The sequence below is a fragment of the Betta splendens genome, chromosome 3 (assembly GCF_900634795.4).
Source record: "Betta splendens chromosome 3, fBetSpl5.4, whole genome shotgun sequence".
Lineage (NCBI taxonomy): Eukaryota > Metazoa > Chordata > Actinopteri > Anabantiformes > Osphronemidae > Betta > Betta splendens.
The window spans coordinates 4,253,484-4,270,528 of record NC_040883.2 but is presented as its reverse complement, the minus strand read 5'-3'; the positions used below and the strand labels follow the sequence as shown (position 1 = coordinate 4,270,528).

At 48.2% G+C, this 17,045-nt stretch overlaps 1 protein-coding gene across 1 annotated transcript; it reads right to left on the bottom strand.

Moving 5' to 3' along the window:
- Positions 1 to 9,452: 9,452 nt before the first annotated feature.
- On the bottom strand, positions 9,453 to 16,663 carry parp6a (poly (ADP-ribose) polymerase family, member 6a). The gene is given in 21 exon segments (XM_055507359.1): positions 9,453 to 9,590; positions 9,878 to 9,943; positions 10,104 to 10,135; positions 10,138 to 10,210; positions 10,212 to 10,229; positions 10,308 to 10,373; positions 10,375 to 10,401; positions 10,514 to 10,567; positions 10,569 to 10,610; positions 10,785 to 10,838; positions 11,247 to 11,397; positions 11,682 to 11,728; positions 11,731 to 11,833; positions 12,003 to 12,069; positions 12,224 to 12,314; positions 12,604 to 12,664; positions 12,855 to 12,949; positions 14,478 to 14,491; positions 14,494 to 14,554; positions 15,056 to 15,124; positions 16,297 to 16,663. Coding segments are annotated over 20 exon segments (1,263 nt in total). The 5' UTR covers positions 15,059 to 15,124; positions 16,297 to 16,663.
- Positions 16,664 to 17,045: the final 382 nt, after the last annotated feature.

The following is a 17,045-nucleotide window of genomic DNA, read 5'->3' as shown; positions in this document are numbered from 1 at the left end:
TTACGAACTAAGTTGGGTCGCGTGCGCTGCGGGTTACGCGTCCCTGGTCAACCTAACCCGGATTTCGTCACCGGTCTACCACCCTCCCAGGGGAAGACAGTCCGTCATGACGGTGGTAGACCGCTTCTCCAGGTTAGCCCACTTCATATCCCTACCCAAGTTGCCGTCAGCCAAGGCTACGGCCCAAGCCATGCTCGAGCATGTTTTTAAAACTCCACGGCTTCCCCTCAGACATTGTGTCGGACCGAGGGCCCCAGTTCGTCTCGCGATTTTGGCGAGAGTTCTGTTCTCTCCTAGGGGCTGAAGTAGCTTATCATCAGGCTACCACCCCGAGTCCAATGGACAGGCCGAACGGGCCAATCAACAGTTGGAGGTAGGATTGCGGCTCCTCGCCTCCAGAAACCCGGGGTCATGGGCCAGCAAACTCGTGTGGGTGGAGTTTCGCCCACAAACACGCTGCCCTGCGCCTCCACCGGACTGACCCCGTTTTCAGTGCGCCTATGGGTTCCAGCCGCCATTATTTCCGGCTTCGGAGGAAGAGGTCCGCGTCCCGTCGGCGCACGCCCTGGTCCAGCGTTGCCGTCGCACATGGTTGCAGGCACGGCGCACCATGTTGCGGGCACGGGACCAGTACAAGCGGGCGGCCGATCGTAAGCGGATACCGGGTCCAGAATACAAGGTGGGCGATCAGGTCTGGTTATCCACCAGGGACCTCAGGTTGCAGGCCCAGACCCGTAAGTTGACTCCGAAATTCATTGGTCCATATACGATATCACAAATTATTAATCCTGTTTCTGTGAGGCTCTCATTTGCCCAGGACAATGAAGATCCCACCCCACATTCCACATCAGCCGCCTCAAGCCCTATCGATCGTGCCCCATGGTTCCTCCCCCATCAACCGCCTCCCCCTCCTCGGATCGTGGACGGAGGGCCTGTCTACACGGTTCGGGACCTCCGCGACTGCAGACGTCGGGGGAGGGGCTTCCAGTATCTGGTCGACTGGGAGGGCTACGGGCCGGACGAACGCTCTTGGGTGCCGGCCCGGGACATACTGGACAAGTCCCTTATCAGAGACTTTCATTGCAGCACATCCTGAGGGCCCCGTCCCCGGACGGGATGGGGCAACACAGCCACGGCTCTGCGGACGAGGAGGATCCCGGCGCTGGACCCTCCTCCTGATGTCCTCCCTCCGCCCACCCTGCTTCACCACCCGGGCGAGGGGGGGAGATTCGAGCCCTCCTCCTGTTTCCTCCCTCCACCCGCCCTGGGCGGAGGGGGGAGGGGCTCGTTGGCGCCGTGGAAGACGCCAATAGGGGGGGGGGGGGTACTGTCATGATTCATGTTACGTGTCACATCCTGTTTTATTTTGTTAACTTCCTGTCACGCTCCGGTTCTCATCATCCACACCTGGTTTGCTAATTGTAATCAGCACCTGTACTTAACCCTCCACCTCTCACCCACACCAGTCGCCAGATTGTTAGTTCATGTACTCTTTCCAGCATTCTATTGTAGCCATTCGTGTTTTGACCGTGACCGCCTCGACCTTTGATTCTTGCCCTGAACCCTGTTGATTCCCGCAACCTGTGAAAGACCTGTGCCTGATAATCTGACCGTGAGTTTTTGCCTGATCCTTGTCTGTACTGTCGCCAAGTCTGCTCGTGTACCGAACCCTGCCTGGACCTTGATTCTGAGATTGCCTGCTCCTTTGTATATTGCCTACTGGAACGTACTGTGTTTGACCTGGACTGCCTGACTCTGATTCACCGAATAAACCTGCACTTAATCACATCTGTGTTTCTGCGCCGTGCATGTGGGTCCGACACCTGCCCAAGCCTGACATTAATATTGTCATAGTATGACCTTGGTCATCTTTTTAATCACCATCTTTTTAATCGCCATCTTTTGTCATCGTTTTAATCTTTGTCAACGTTTTCTCGTTTTCATCGTTTTCATCGTTTTGCCGTAGTCAACTTTTGGACGTAGTCAACTTTTGGACGTAGTCAACTTTTTGACGTCAGCAGCTTAATCAGCGTTTGTCATCGTTGCGGCAGCAGATCAGCTCTCCCACGTAATTTCTCGAGAAATTACTTTTTCTAGTTATTATTATTATTCTTATTATTTCGCCCCGTTTTTCGGTCGCTATCTACTTCTCAACGCTTCATCGTAGAATCATCGTTCAACGTTCTAAACGTGCGTCATCGTTAGACGATGCAGGCTATTACTTTTCACGTTTTCAGCTTTTCAACTTTTAACGTTATTCAACGTTTTTCGTCGTTTTTTTATAATGGTCGTCTATGGGAATCATCGTTCAACTTTCTGTCAACTTCACTCTTTTCATCAGCGTCTATCATCGTCATACTTTGGCGTAGAAACGTCATTTCAACGTCAAAATCATCTATCATCTTTCATCGTTCTCCGTGTAAATCAGCGTCCTCGTATCTTTTATAGTTTTCAACTTGTGAGCGTTTAAATATCGTGTGGTTTTTGTTAAATTTTCAGCTTTTCCATTAGTGTGTGTTGGGTCAGTTAGAGTGCGTGATGTCACAGCTACAGTGAGAAGGTGCGCCTTTTTAAGACAGAACTTCTGTCTCTAACTCGTCACTACAGCCACAATTTTTACTCTATCAACGTAATTACTTCACTAAATCGTAGTCATACTTGTCTTCTTTCTAATGATGTGTCTGGATATACCCTCAGACCTATACTTTAGTCGCTATCAACCTCAAAGTGCAGAGAGATCCCGAAATTCTCCCATAGACTCTAATGATAATTTTCGGCAGACGTCTGGGAAGAAAAACAGAGGAGACATATTTTGAAATTGCCACTGTGGCTACAAGCTTTTATCCTCAAACATAAAATTCACACCATTTGCTCATTGAAGCCTTGGGACTCGTAAAATGAAATAATTTTTGTGATAACTATCATGGTTTAGCTGGAACAAGCCTGTTTATACAGGGTGAAACTCTGCTTTTACAGAGCAGAGTGAGCCTGATTTTCCCGCCTTTCGTCTCCATGGCGACGGCGCAGCTGCAGATTTCACTGACAGGTCAAACTGCTGATGCTCAGTGTAGACAGCAGATCCATGCTTATTACTGATTACTCAACTACACTATTGGATTGTGTAGTAATTAAGCACACACTTCCTCTAAATCCTTTCAAAATAAAAGCACCAAGCCAAATAATTAGCTTTAATAGCAATATTTCAACTTTTAGATTGGTAATTATGGCTATTTAAAGATAGATTAACAGTTTAGTAATTACCCACACGTGCTTCCTCTACATCCTTTCAAAATAAAAGCACCAATGCCAATTATTAGCTTTAACTGCACTGTTTTTGCCTTTGAATGGGTAATTAAAGACTAATTGACAGTTACGCTATTACCCCCACACATTTCCTCTAAATCCTTTCAAAATAAAAGCACCAATTACAATTTATTACCTTTAATGGCAAGATTAATTAAAAAAATTTGTGGTTCTGAATACTTACCAATCGTTAATGGGACTACTTTAGAGTTCAGTAAATAGCCACTCAAACTTATTAGGGTGCTTTTATTCTGAAAGGGCTAAATCTAAATCTTTTGCTTTAATAGGGCTATTCTTGCTATTGAATGATAAATTATGACTATCTAATGACTATTTTATAGTTTAGTAATCGCCCACACACAACCTCTAAATCCTTTCAAAATAAAAGCAACAATGTAATTTATTACCTAAATGGCAAGATTTTTGTTTCTGACTGGTAAGTTTCTACTAGTTATTAAAATATTACACAGTTAGGTAATTATTTACAAATACTTTCTTCAAATCAAAAAGATAGTCAGCTTATTTATGATTGTCAACAATGCACATTGGTCAACCTTTTAATCTTTGACATCTTTTAACATTGGTCAACTTTTGAATCATTGTCATCTCTTTAATTGTCATGATTCATGTTACGTGTCACATCCTGTTTTATTTTGTTAACTTCCTGTCACGCTCCGGTTCTCATCATCCACACCTGTTGCTAATTAGTAATCAGCACCTGTACTTAACCTCCACCTCTCACCCACACCAGTCGCCAGATTGTTAGTTCATGTACTCTTTCCAGCATTCTATTGTAGCCATTCGTGTTTTGACCGTGACCGCCTCGACCTTTGATTCTTGCCTGAACCCTGTTGATCCCGCAACCTGTGAAAGACCTGTGCCTGATAATCTGACCGTGAGTTTTTGCCTGATCCTTGTCTGTACTGTCGCCAAGTCTGCTCGTGTACCGAACCCTGCCTGGACCTTGATTCTGAGATTGCCTGCTCCTTTGTATATTGCCTACTGGAACGTACTGTGTTTGACCTGGACTGCCTGACTCTGATTCACCGAATAAACCTGCACTTAATCACATCTGTGTTTCTGCGCCGTGCATGTGGGTCCGACACCTGCCCAAGCCTGACAGAACAATCTGGCCAGAAATGGACTCCGCCGGTGCAGAGAACCTCCGTGCTCAGCTCATGGCTCAGGAGCAGCGCGCAGCAGAGCAGGAGGAGAAAACCAACGCCGCTCTCCAGAGATTGGCCGAGTGTGTTTTGCGACAGGAGACGGCGATGGCAGGATTAACTGAGGCAATGAATCGCCTGACCCAGAGCTCGACGGGAGAGACGAGACCGACCCCGAGCGCCACTGCCGCGGCAGCGCCCCTGGCAGCAGCGGTTCCCATGGCCGTCGCTCCAGACGCCAGGTTAGGCGCCCCGCTACGGTTCTCTGGTGAGTCAGGAGACTGTCGAGCATTTCTCACACAGTGTGAGATTCATTTTGAACTGCATTCACCCGCGTTTCCCTCGGAGCGCGCTCGGGTGGCATACGCTATTTCGCACCTGACGGGGGACGCGGAAGCATGGGCGACAGCGGAGTGGCAAAACGGCTCTTCCTGCGTGTGCACCTTCGCCGCCTTCGCCACCGCATTGAAACAGATCTTCCAGGAAGTCACCCCGGGACGCGAAGCGGCTCAGCGGCTGGTTAATATTCGACAGGGCGGCAGACCGACGGCGAAGTACGCAATCGAGTTCCGCACGCTAGCCGCAGAAGCCGGCTGGGACGCCACCGCACTGGGTGATGTATTTATCCGCGGACTCTCTCGGCGAGTCAAGGACTGCTTGGCAGCGAGGGATTTGCCCAGCAGTTTGGACGCTCTGATCGCCCTGGCGATACAAATTGACCGCAGGCTGGGGAGCAACGAACGGGAGCACCACCGAGAGGAAAGCCTGCGGGAGAACCGTCGACTTCGCACCACGAGCCCCAGGAGGGGGCAGCGTGAGCCTGGCGGTCAGTCCGTTCCTCGGAACCCGGAAGTGGGACCGCAGCCAGAGGAACCGATGCAGATCGGCCGCGCACGGCTGTCAGAAGAGGAGAAGCGACGTCGACGCTCCCATGGACTGTGTTTGTATTGCGGTCAGGCCGGGCATCTTGCCCTGCGCTGTCCACTAAAAGACATGGCTCATCGCTAGCACGGAGGGTAGCGGTGAGCCGAACAATTTTAGGTAGCGCCTCCGCTCGGTCATTGCCTACGGTAACACTAGTCTCCAGTACCCGATCCGTCCAGCAGGCGGTCCTCATTGACTCCGGAGCTGATGCCAGTCTGATGGACGCCGGACTTGTGGAGCGACTGGGCATCGCGGCCATTCCCTTGGCTTCTCCCGTGGAGACGGCCGCGCTGGACGGACGACGGCTCTGGAGAGTTACTCATCGAACTGAACCGGTAATAATGACCTTTTCTGACACTCACACTGAGAAAATCACGTTTCTAGTCGTAGAGTCATGCTACCACCCGGTGGTACTGGGCCACACGTGGTTGAGGCTACACAACCCCACACTGGATTGGCGCAAGGGGGAGGTGAGCCGATGGGATTCAGACTGCATGAACACTTGCTTTCAGCCCGCAGTTTCCCAACAGGCACCTGCAGGGGCAACGGCGACAACTGGTGAGGAGATCGAGCAGGCCGATCTGACGGGAGTCCCCGATTGCTACCACGACCTTCGCGCTGTGTTTAGCAAGGTCCGTGCGACTTCCCTTCCGCCCCACCGAAAACATGACTGCGCGATCAACCTGCGCCCAGGGACCACGCCTCCCAAGGGGAGGTTGTATCAGCTTTCGCCCAAAGAGACTCGGGCTATGAAGGAATATCTGGACTCCGCGCTGGCCTCAGGTATCATTCGTCCCTCATCCTCTCCTGCAGGCGCAGGGTTCTTCTTTGTGGGGAAGAAGGACGGTTCCCTGCGGCCCTGCATTGATTACCGGGGTCTCAATGACATCACTGTAAGAGACTCCTACCCTCTTCCCTTGTTATCCTCCGCGTTCGAGTTGCTAGCAGGAGCTACGCATTTTACCAAGTTGGACCTCCGTAACGCCTACCACCTGGTTCGGATCCGAGAGGGGGACGAATGGAAGACGGCCTTCAATACCCCGAATGGACACTATGAGTACCTCGTCATGCCCTTTGGTCTGACCAACGCGCCAGCGGTCTTCCAGGCGTTTGTGAACGAGGTACTCGGCCCCATGATAAATGACTTTGTCTTTGTATACCTTGATGATATCCTGGTCTTTTCCCGCTCCGAAGAGGAGCACATTGCTCATGTCCGCCAGGTCCTCAGGAAATTACTGGAACACCGCTTATATGTTAAGGCAGAGAAGTGTGAGTTCCATGCAGACCAGGTCTCGTTTTTAGGATTTATCGTCAGCAGGGACAAGATCGAAATGGACCCAGCCAAGACCCAGGCAGTTCAGGAGTGGCCGGTTCCCCAGAGCAGGAAGGAGGTGCAGCGCTTCCTAGGATTTGCCAACTTTTACAGAAAGTTTATCAGGAGGTTCAGCAGTATTGCCGCTCCATTGCACGCACTAACCTCATGTAAGACTGCTTTTCAGTGGACTGGCGAGGCAGAGGAGGCGTTTCAACGTCTGAAACGCAGTTTCGTCACGGCACCCGTGCTGCGGATGCCCGACCCACAGCGGCAGTTCGTGGTGGAGGTCGACGCGTCCAACTCCGGAGTCGGGGCCGTGCTGTCCCAGAGGGATCCCACGGACGGTAGGATCCACCCATGTGCCTTCATGTCCCGCAAGCTATCTCCCGCGGAGCGGAATTACGACATCGGGGACCGAGAACTGCTCGCGGTGAAGGTATCCCTAGAGGAGTGGAGACACTGGCTGGAGGGGGCAGACCAGCCTTTCCTAGTATATACAGATCATAAGAACCTTGAGTACCTGAGAACGGCGAAGCGGCTGAATTCACGCCAGGCCCGATGGGCACTGTTCTTCAGTCGTTTCAATTTTCACTTGTCGTATCGTCCTGGATCCAAGAATGTGAAACCTGACGTTCTGTCTCGTCTGCATGACGCGCAGCAGGAACCAGCGGAACCAGAGTCCATCCTACCGCCGGGATGCCTGGTGGGGGCAGTCACCTGGTCGGTGGAGCGTCGGGTACGGGAGGCCAACCGCGACCGTCCAGTCCCACGCGGCGTCCCGCCCAACCGGCTGTTCGTGCCACCCAACCTCAGGGGAGAGGTCATCCAGTGGGCTCACGCCTCACTAGTAAGTGGACACCCCGGGGTGGCTGGCACTCTGTTTAGGCTGGGGGAGAGGTTCTGGTGGCCGACGGTGAAGAAGGACGTCCAGGAATACGTCGCCGCATGCCCCACGTGTGCCATGGGCAAGGCGTCGCATCAGCGACCGGCCGGTCTGCTGCGTCCTCTGCCGGTACCGCACCGCCCCTGGTCACACCTAGCCCTGGATTTCGTCACCGGTCTACCACCCTCCCAGGGGAAGACAGTCGTCATGACGGTGGTAGACCGCTTCTCCAGGTTAGCCCACTTCATATCCCTACCCAAGTTGCCGTCAGCCAAGGCTACGGCCCAAGCCATGCTCGAGCATGTTTTTAAACTCCACGGCTTCCCCTCAGACATTGTGTCGGACCGAGGGCCCCAGTTCGTCTCGCGATTTTGGCGAGAGTTCTGTTCTCTCCTAGGGGCTGAAGTTAGCTTATCGTCAGGCTACCACCCCGAGTCCAATGGACAGGCCGAACGGGCCAATCAACAGTTGGAGGTAGGATTGCGGCTCCTCGCCTCCAGAAACCCGGGGTCATGGGCCAGCAAACTCGTGTGGGTGGAGTTCGCCCACAACACGCTGCCCTGCGCCTCCACCGGACTGACCCCGTTTCAGTGCGCCTATGGGTTCCAGCCGCCATTATTTCCGGCTTCGGAGGAAGAGGTCCGCGTCCCGTCGGCGCACGCCCTGGTCCAGCGTTGCCGTCGCACATGGTTGCAGGCACGGCGCACCATGTTGCGGGCACGGGACCAGTACAAGCGGGCGGCCGATCGTAAGCGGATACCGGGTCCAGAATACAAGGTGGGCGATCAGGTCTGGTTATCCACCAGAGACCTCAGGTTGCAGGCCCAGACCCGTAAGTTGACTCCGAAATTCATTGGTCCATATACGATATCACAAATTATTAATCCTGTTTCTGTGAGGCTCTCATTGCCCAGGACAATGAAGATCCACCCCACATTCCACATCAGCCGCCTCAAGCCCTATCGATCGTGCCCCATGGTTCCTCCCCATCAACCGCCTCCTCCTCCTCGGATCGTGGACGGAGGGCCTGTCTACACGGTTCGGGACCTCCGCGACTGCAGACGTCGGGGGAGGGGCTTCCAGTATCTGGTCGACTGGGAGGGCTACGGGCCGGACGAACGCTCTTGGGTGCCGGCCCGGGACATACTGGACAAGTCCCTTATCAGAGACTTTCATGCAGCACATCCTGAGGCCCCGTCCCCGGACGGGATGGGGCAACACAGCCACGGCTCTGCGGACGAGGAGGATTCCGGCGCTGGACCCTCCTCCTGATGTCCTCCCTCCGCCCACCCTGCTTCATCGCCCGGGCGAGGGGGGGAGATTCGAGCCCTCCTCCTGTTTCCTCCCTCCACCCGCCCTGGGCGGAGGGGGGAGGGGCTCGTTGGCGCCGTGGAAGACGCCATAGGGGGGGGGGTACTGTCATGATTCATGTTACGTGTCACATCCTGTTTTATTTTGTTAACTTCCTGTCACGCTCCGGTTCTCATCATCCACACCTGTTGCTAATTAGTAATCAGCACCTGTACTTAACCTCCACCTCTCACCCACACCAGTCGCCAGATTGTTAGTTCATGTACTCTTTCCAGCATTCTATTGTAGCCATTCGTGTTTTGACCGTGACCGCCTCGACCTTTGATTCTTGCCTGAACCCTGTTGATCCCGCAACCTGTGAAAGACCTGTGCCTGATAATCTGACCGTGAGTTTTTGCCTGATCCTTGTCTGTACTGTCGCCAAGTCTGCCCGTGTACCGAACCCTGCCTGGACCTTGATTCTGAGATTGCCTGCTCCTTTGTATATTGCCTACTGGAACGTACTGTGTTTGACCTGGACTGCCTGACTCTGATTCACCGAATAAACCTGCACTTAATCACATCTGTGTTTCTGCGCCGTGCATGTGGGTCCGACACCTGCCCAAGCCTGACACTTTACGTACCACTGTAGCAGGGGATGAGCCAAAGGGTCCAACTTGTCCATCTGCTTCTTGATCTCTAGATATGAGCCCTTAAAAACACACACACACACAGACACACACACACACAGACACACACACACACACACACACACACACACACACACACACACACACACACACACACACACACACAAAATCAAAATCTATATTTAATGAACACCAAACGCACATGTGACTAAACTCAGGCTCGTAATTAATGTACAGCACTAACAAAACATAAATACTGGGATTCGTCTTAAACATATATGTACATCCAGACAAACAGTAGCCTCCACAGAGACCTGCTCCTTCTCTCCCTCCCATCTCCTCATTGTACCTGGGTCATTTCCCGGATGGACATGACACTGTCCAGTGCTTTCTGCAGTCTCTCATAATTCTTCTTCTGTGTTCATTGGTTGAGACAAACATCCATTGTTTGCAATGAGAAAGAGAACAAGCCTTGGTTTTAATAAAGTATGTGTGACCTGGTTGTGTGTGCTAAAATGTAAACATTTGCTTAGTTATGAGTGAGTAATCGTGATTCCAGCAGTGCGGATGCTGACCTTCGGGTTGAAGGCCAGAGTCTTGGGGTCATTGGGTCAACTACAGATGGGTAGGGCTCAAAGATGATGCTCTTGCGGGGAGATTCGAGGGCAGCTCGACACATAGCCCACCAGCAGGTCGACCACCTGGAAAGAAAAAGCAGGACAATTAGGTTCTGTTGTAGTGCAGAAACCGGTTCCCCTCCCTGCTAACACCGTCGTCACCTCTGCACCGGTGGCCACTTCCTCTGCAGCTCCGGACATCACACCCAGAGTGTAAAAGGAGAAGACACCACAGCTCCCTGGTGCACACAGCAGGCTACAACCAGCAAACAGAAATGATAGAATGACATAAAAACAAGCACATACACAAAAGTGCTGAGCGACATTCCTGTTATTAGACCTACGTTTGTCCTTTTTTAATCAGTTACCTTGAGCATGGATCCATTTTGAAAAACGTGCTGTTCATCGCAGACCACACAGTTACTCGTTGAGTGTGGGGATCCTTTGCTCTGAGTATTTCATTATCTGTCAGCAGAAGAGCACAGCAGTGTTCCCACTAATCACTACCATCTAATCTCTCATCAACACTAAAAAGAAAGATTACAGATTGCTTATTATTATTGCAACGACGCCCCAGCACAACAATACACTGTGTACACGAGCGCCTCTTAAGCAAACCTCATCTTCTTGAGGTCTAACCTGTACTAGGAAGCCATATTCCAAGGTAGGGATGTTCTTGCAGTGCCCGCCCGCCTGGGATGAGAAAAACAATTCAATCAGCTGCCTCGTGGTAATCTGCGCTGGGGCCCTGGCCGCTGGGACAGCCACAGTCTGATGAGTCAAGTGAAGACAAAGCATTATGGGAAACGGCGCACCAGCCATGTCATGGTAGACGTAGGGGAAGGCTCAGGTGGGAACGGTGCAGGTAACGGATGGGTGAGAGAAGGATCAACGTGAATCACAGTGTATTAGAACAGAAAGAATAAAGTACATTGGTCCAAAAAATGAGTCTATTTTCATCATAAATTTGCAGAATTGTGAATGCACGTAAACTCAGGCTGGGTAACCGTTTAGCTTTGATATCACAGCGAATAGTAGGATAATGTTTTGGCCACTAACACTGAATTAAAGTGCTTTAGACGGCTGAAGCTTTGAACTGACCTGGCTGTTCGGTGGATAGCTGAAGAGTTCCCCTTTAGGGTTCTTCATGGTACAAGAGATGGAGCGGTTCATCAGACGGGTCATCCTCCAGCTCAGGGACGCTCAGCTTCCCTTTAAAACGGTGTCTTGGATCAGTGGAAAACTTGGAGACCTGATATGAAACACATCCATCAAAGGTTTTTCTAAAGTATAGAACAAATACAGTGATTTATATCTTTGTAAAAGATGACACAGTGGGGGCTAAAGTTTGAGGTAAAAACATAATATGAGGTAAAAACATAATATATTGTAATAATGATATCAGCTGTAATCTTACAAATGAATGTATTGATTTGTCATTTCAAAAACATGAACATTTGTTTCAATCTTTGTATTTCACGTAGTGTTAAACAAAGCACTAGCTGCAGATCAGCTACAGGAAGGGAGAAAACCTACTTGGGTATGGGGGAGAAAATGCTGAGCCCGGCACTGAAACTTCTTGATGGTTCCCCCGGCTTTTGAACCAGCTGTGCCTCTTCTCCTGCTGGGCCTTGAGGAACTCATTACTGAGGTGCTTCCACTGCTGTGAGGTGAACGTGCTCAGGATCCTGCCATGAACGGAAAATTGAGTGGGGCAGGAAGCATGAAGTTTAAGGCACACATGCTTTCCTGTTTCTCCTTGCTGCGTCGTATATTTTCAATATGTGACTACAGGGATGTATCTATTTGGTAATGAAACAAAGGTTAAATGCCAATACAGTGGATCACATGACTCACTTTTTGAGCTGCAGGCCCAGGCTGAAGCCTTCTTTATTGGAGGGCTGGAACACTTCTACCGAGGGCTCTGAATAGAGACGAGAAGGTTGTCACACAGTGCACTTTCTTACACTTTCCCTCTAGTGTAGCACATATGGTACTCACCTCCCACACTCTGTGACTGTCACAAGTCCCTAAAATCCCATCCAGAACCCAACATCCACACTGACATCTTTACTCACCAGGTCCGTCGAGGTACTGAGAAAGAGAAAAGTGCAGTCTCAGAATAATGGGCTCTGTTCTGATAACTTTCCAAGCTGTCGCAACCTCCTCCTGAGTCAGACACACACACATACACACATACAAATATACAGAGTTAGCATCCTAATTAGGGCCATTTCTCATTGAATGAATAAATTACGAGCACATGATGCATTATACATGATGCTACTTTGCAAAATGTCAACGCTGGACTATAAATGGGCAAATCCAAAAGTGGCGTATGTGTGTGTGTGTGTGTGTGTGTGTGTGTGTGTGTGTGTGTGTGTGTGTGTGTGTGTGTGTGTGTGTGTGTGTGTGTGTGTGTGTGTGTGACTGTGGATGGATAAAATTGCTGACTTACATCTAAGAAACCGATGTTAATATGAAGATCGATGTCTACATCATCAATGGTTCCATACTCCCTGTTGAGAGACACAACAACAGAGTCGGTTAATTTACTGTAAATAATGCGACCCATTACATCACACCCTTTAATCTGACCATCACTTTCGGTAGCTCCTGTTTTGCTGAGCAGCACTGACATAAAATTAGTATATTCTCTGAATGTTGGATCGTCACTTTTTATCTGTTTGTTGTGTCGAGCGGCTCTACCTGACAGACACTGCGCTGTCGGTGTAGATGTCCTTTACTGCTTCTATGTCTGCATCCAGTTGGGGGTGGCGGTACAGGTCAGCAGCACAGCTCCCCTGTAACAAGCATAGTTATGATTGCACAGAAATAAACTTTCTAGAAGAATCAGAAGAAGAAGAATCATTTCTAATACTGAATTTGAAGGGGCGTGTTTTATTATTGTAGTCAGTGGCAATTGCAATACCACAAATGGCCACTAGGGGGGGGAAGTGTTTTTTTTTTGGTACCGGTAATTTTAGCCATACATTTCAATCCAGATGCTAATGTAAAAGCTAAAGTACTTTATTTCCTGACTATTTGCAATTATACAACATTTTTTTGTTTGCCTGTCAATTACTACTAGCTTAGTTCATCACCTGAGCCCTTTCCATTTTTTATTTCCTTCTTGTTTTACAGTTAATTCAAATCAAATATTTAAAAACTGTAGTTCAAATCATTTGAACGACTGTATGATTTATTGATGTGTCAGTGTTCTCCTTTTGTGCTGTGGTTATTGCAGCACATTTACTATGAACCTTTACAGTATATTTTCTGGTGTCTTAACCTGGAAGTCAGGCTCTCGTCTCATCAGCTCTGAGTTGTAGAACAGACTGTGCAGTACTTCCATCCTTATCTTCACTATGCTGCTTTCATGTTCTCTGACTGCATCGAAATGAGCTTTACGTTCCAGACTGGATTTACATTTCAATCACAGGACTTGGAAGATAACTGAAGAAAGGATGACTAACAGTTTCAGGGTTAATATTGACGTGAACCACTGAACATCTGTGAGATGAGATGATACAATAAACTGCCAGCCAGGGAAATTAATTTGCCGGTGTTGCTTGTGATTGATGTTTAAGGTGGCACGGGGTGATACTAAAAAAGAACAGTGATATCTATTTTTTTCCCCAAAACCTTTATTCTATTTTTTCCTGAAATAGCGGCCATTAGAGCTTTGCAAAAAATCTAATTTGCAATCAATCCCAGAAAGTTGGACATGCGTTACATTTTAACAGGGCATCTCACTCCACTTGAATTAAAATGTTTGCTGTGTAAGCAGTGAGGCATTGCGGTCTAAATGTCAGTCAGCTGCTCCATCTGCTTTGGACTACCAGAGTGCAATATCTGTCTGTTGACCAAATCGCCGTGACATTTGGCCTGAATATTTATAATCCCCAAAAGCATGATTCTAAATCATTATATTGACTCTTGACCTATTGTCTGGCACCAGAGCCAAGATGTAATCTTAAATAACACTTTTACCCTCTTGGTGATGATGGTGATGTGTTTTTAATGGTTATTTAAGGTTACCCAATTTAACAATGTTGTCAGTACCAATGATAATGATTAAATAAATAATTCTTAGTAAAGTGAACTTTTTTAATAAAACAAATTAGAGCAAACTCAGTCATTTACAGTAAAAATCTTTTTAAGCAGCTACAGTACGTTATTACAAGTTATTTAGATTTTATTATAGAAACTGCTTTGAACTCAAAACGATAATAACAGCTCTTAGTGTCAGTACTGGATAACATAATTAAGTGTCCTGACAACACCACATTTAACGCCAAGATTTAAGAAGGATAACAGTCTTTTCTGTACCTGAATGCCGTACAAAACTGCTCTGGTTCATTCTCCCCATCTGACTCCTCGTCTGTCCAACACTGGCCTTTGATGTCCTGTGGGCCCACACGTTGTGAGAAGGCCATTAAAGTAGAGCGGGAAGAAAATGCAGCCTCTTTCTATCATCCTTTCATCTCACATCCTTTCTCACATCTCCCTATTTAGCCTAATGTTCAAGGGCTTCAAAATAGCGCTTTATAGCTTTTATAGCTTTTCAAATGGAGAGACGAGGACACATCATTTATTTCCAAAAGACAGGATATTGTCTGGATTCAGCCTTGATAATCAACTGACAGAAGCGAGATAATTACAGTATCTGTTTAAAGACAAAAATAATGATGCCTTTTGCCATTGTCATTGAAGTCTGCAGATCCTGCATAAAGAGTCCATACACAGTACAAAATACATAGATTAATCTAATATAGTATTTAAATGCAATTAGTTAGTAGCCACGGTAATGTATATTGCATCACTTTGTGAATTCTAAACAAAACCGAATGGATGACTCAGCTTAATCATATGCAGTAATGACATCAATAGACTCAGGGTTGTCTTACCATTGTGTCTGCTGGTCATAGGCGCACTCAGACAGGTTTGGGCCTTTGAATACTGCAAACCATTGCAGCCTATTTTCCAGTTGGTGAAAACAAGAACAGAAAAGGCTTAGAGTCTTGTCCGACTAGTCTTTCTCGTGCTCTTCAGACGTGCACAACCTTTGAAAAACAGAAATAAATATTCAGTTGAATAACAAAGAAGCAATTTCCAGCGATGCTATGCTTTGCAGATGGAGCTCTCCTTCTCTTTTCTTTAAATCGTCTGCACTTCACCTTGCCATGTATCCTAGCAACAGCCATCTCTGCCTCCTTTCAGAGTGGCATTAATCACTGTTGAGAGAATGTGTGGGAGATATGTGCAGTACACCCAGTGCCCAGGATGCCTCCATTTCTTTGTCATTTGTTTGTTTTTTTAGCAACTTCTATTAATAACAAAGCACCACAGATTACCACACCTTTATAGACGCACAGCAAAAACAGCCCATTCGCTGCTGGTAGTCTGTTATGTAAAACACTGAAATGTGAATTCATTTCTTGGGTTACAAATTAGAAAGCAACAGCTGCACACAATTTCCCTTCGGACAAGGGAGAAGACAAACCGAGGCATGGCTCGCGCAGCAACACTGCACGCTTTGTATTTCATACATGCCTGTCACCTATGTGCCACACATGTAAACAATGAGCGTGGTCGCCTTTAAACCATACTTTCAGCTGCAGATGAGGTGGAGCTTATTTTACACTGCAGTATCAATGCAATTTGCATTCTTTTAGTGAAACCTAGTTACATTTACTAGTCAGCACCGTATTCAAGCACTGCAAGACAAAATACCTGAGAAAACCCTCATCCATGGGCATATAAACATGCGGTATATCACAGATATGTTCTACAGCTTTACAGTATATTTAAATGACAGAAGTCCTCATATTCTCTTTGTCTACTCTGCGGGTTTTCATTTCCCCTCCAGGCATCAACTCCTCCTTCATCACCGTGTCTTTCTCCCCTCTTCTCTATACGCCTGCTGCCCTGCTACATCCGTAAAGCCTGCTAGCTTCCCCTCCCTGCCATTCCCATAGCCTCCGTCGCCTCACATACCAATAGAGAATCCCCCGCCTCCCCTGCAATCCTCACCACCGCTGTCCTCGTTCGTCCTTCTGTTAATTATTTTACACAAACACAGATGCATTCAGACGGATTTTCCCCTCCCCCCACACTCTGCACCCCCACCCTATCCATCCACACTTACCTCCAGAGAGGATGGAGACTTGGATGCTGCTCTTGCCTCAGCTGCTCCCCCTCTTAAAGGGCACACCTGCCCGCCTCGTTCTGTGGCTGAAATGATGAAACCGTACACCCATCAAAATAGGAAACTAGAGAAATTAGCTCTATAATCCTCCAGTTGTGCGGCGTCGATGCTCGTGACGTGTGCCCGTGAGCAAATCGGTTAGTGTATCCGAGTCGGTGTGTTTATCTATTGCAGATCTCTCTCTGCTCCTACTGCTGTCTTATATTTTGCCTGACAACACTGAAGGGTCTGAGCATGCTCGGTTAGATCAGGCAAGCCAGTCATGTGACCTGCAGCTGACTGCACTGCTGCTGAGAAATAAGAGGAAAAATGGCTCTGCTCGTGTATATGCCTGTGTGCATGCATACGTGTGTGGTTGCGTAAGCTAGTGTCTGTTCATGTGCAATCATGCTTTGATTGATATGTCAGTGCTTTCATGTATTTTCTAAATCATTTCAAAAATGTTGTTCTGCTTTTGCTTTAAACTGCATTACTGTTTACATTACATTACATTTACCCAAATACACCGAAGACGCATTTTAACTATATTACAATAGTATAGTTTAATTATTAGTGGCATCTTTAAAAGACAATATGACAAAATGACACCTGCTGTATCTGTAATGCACTGTGTCACTGCGTGCATGTGAAACACAGTCATTATGTCATTAAGCTAATCAGTCATTACCCTCATTATCTCAAGGTTTCTT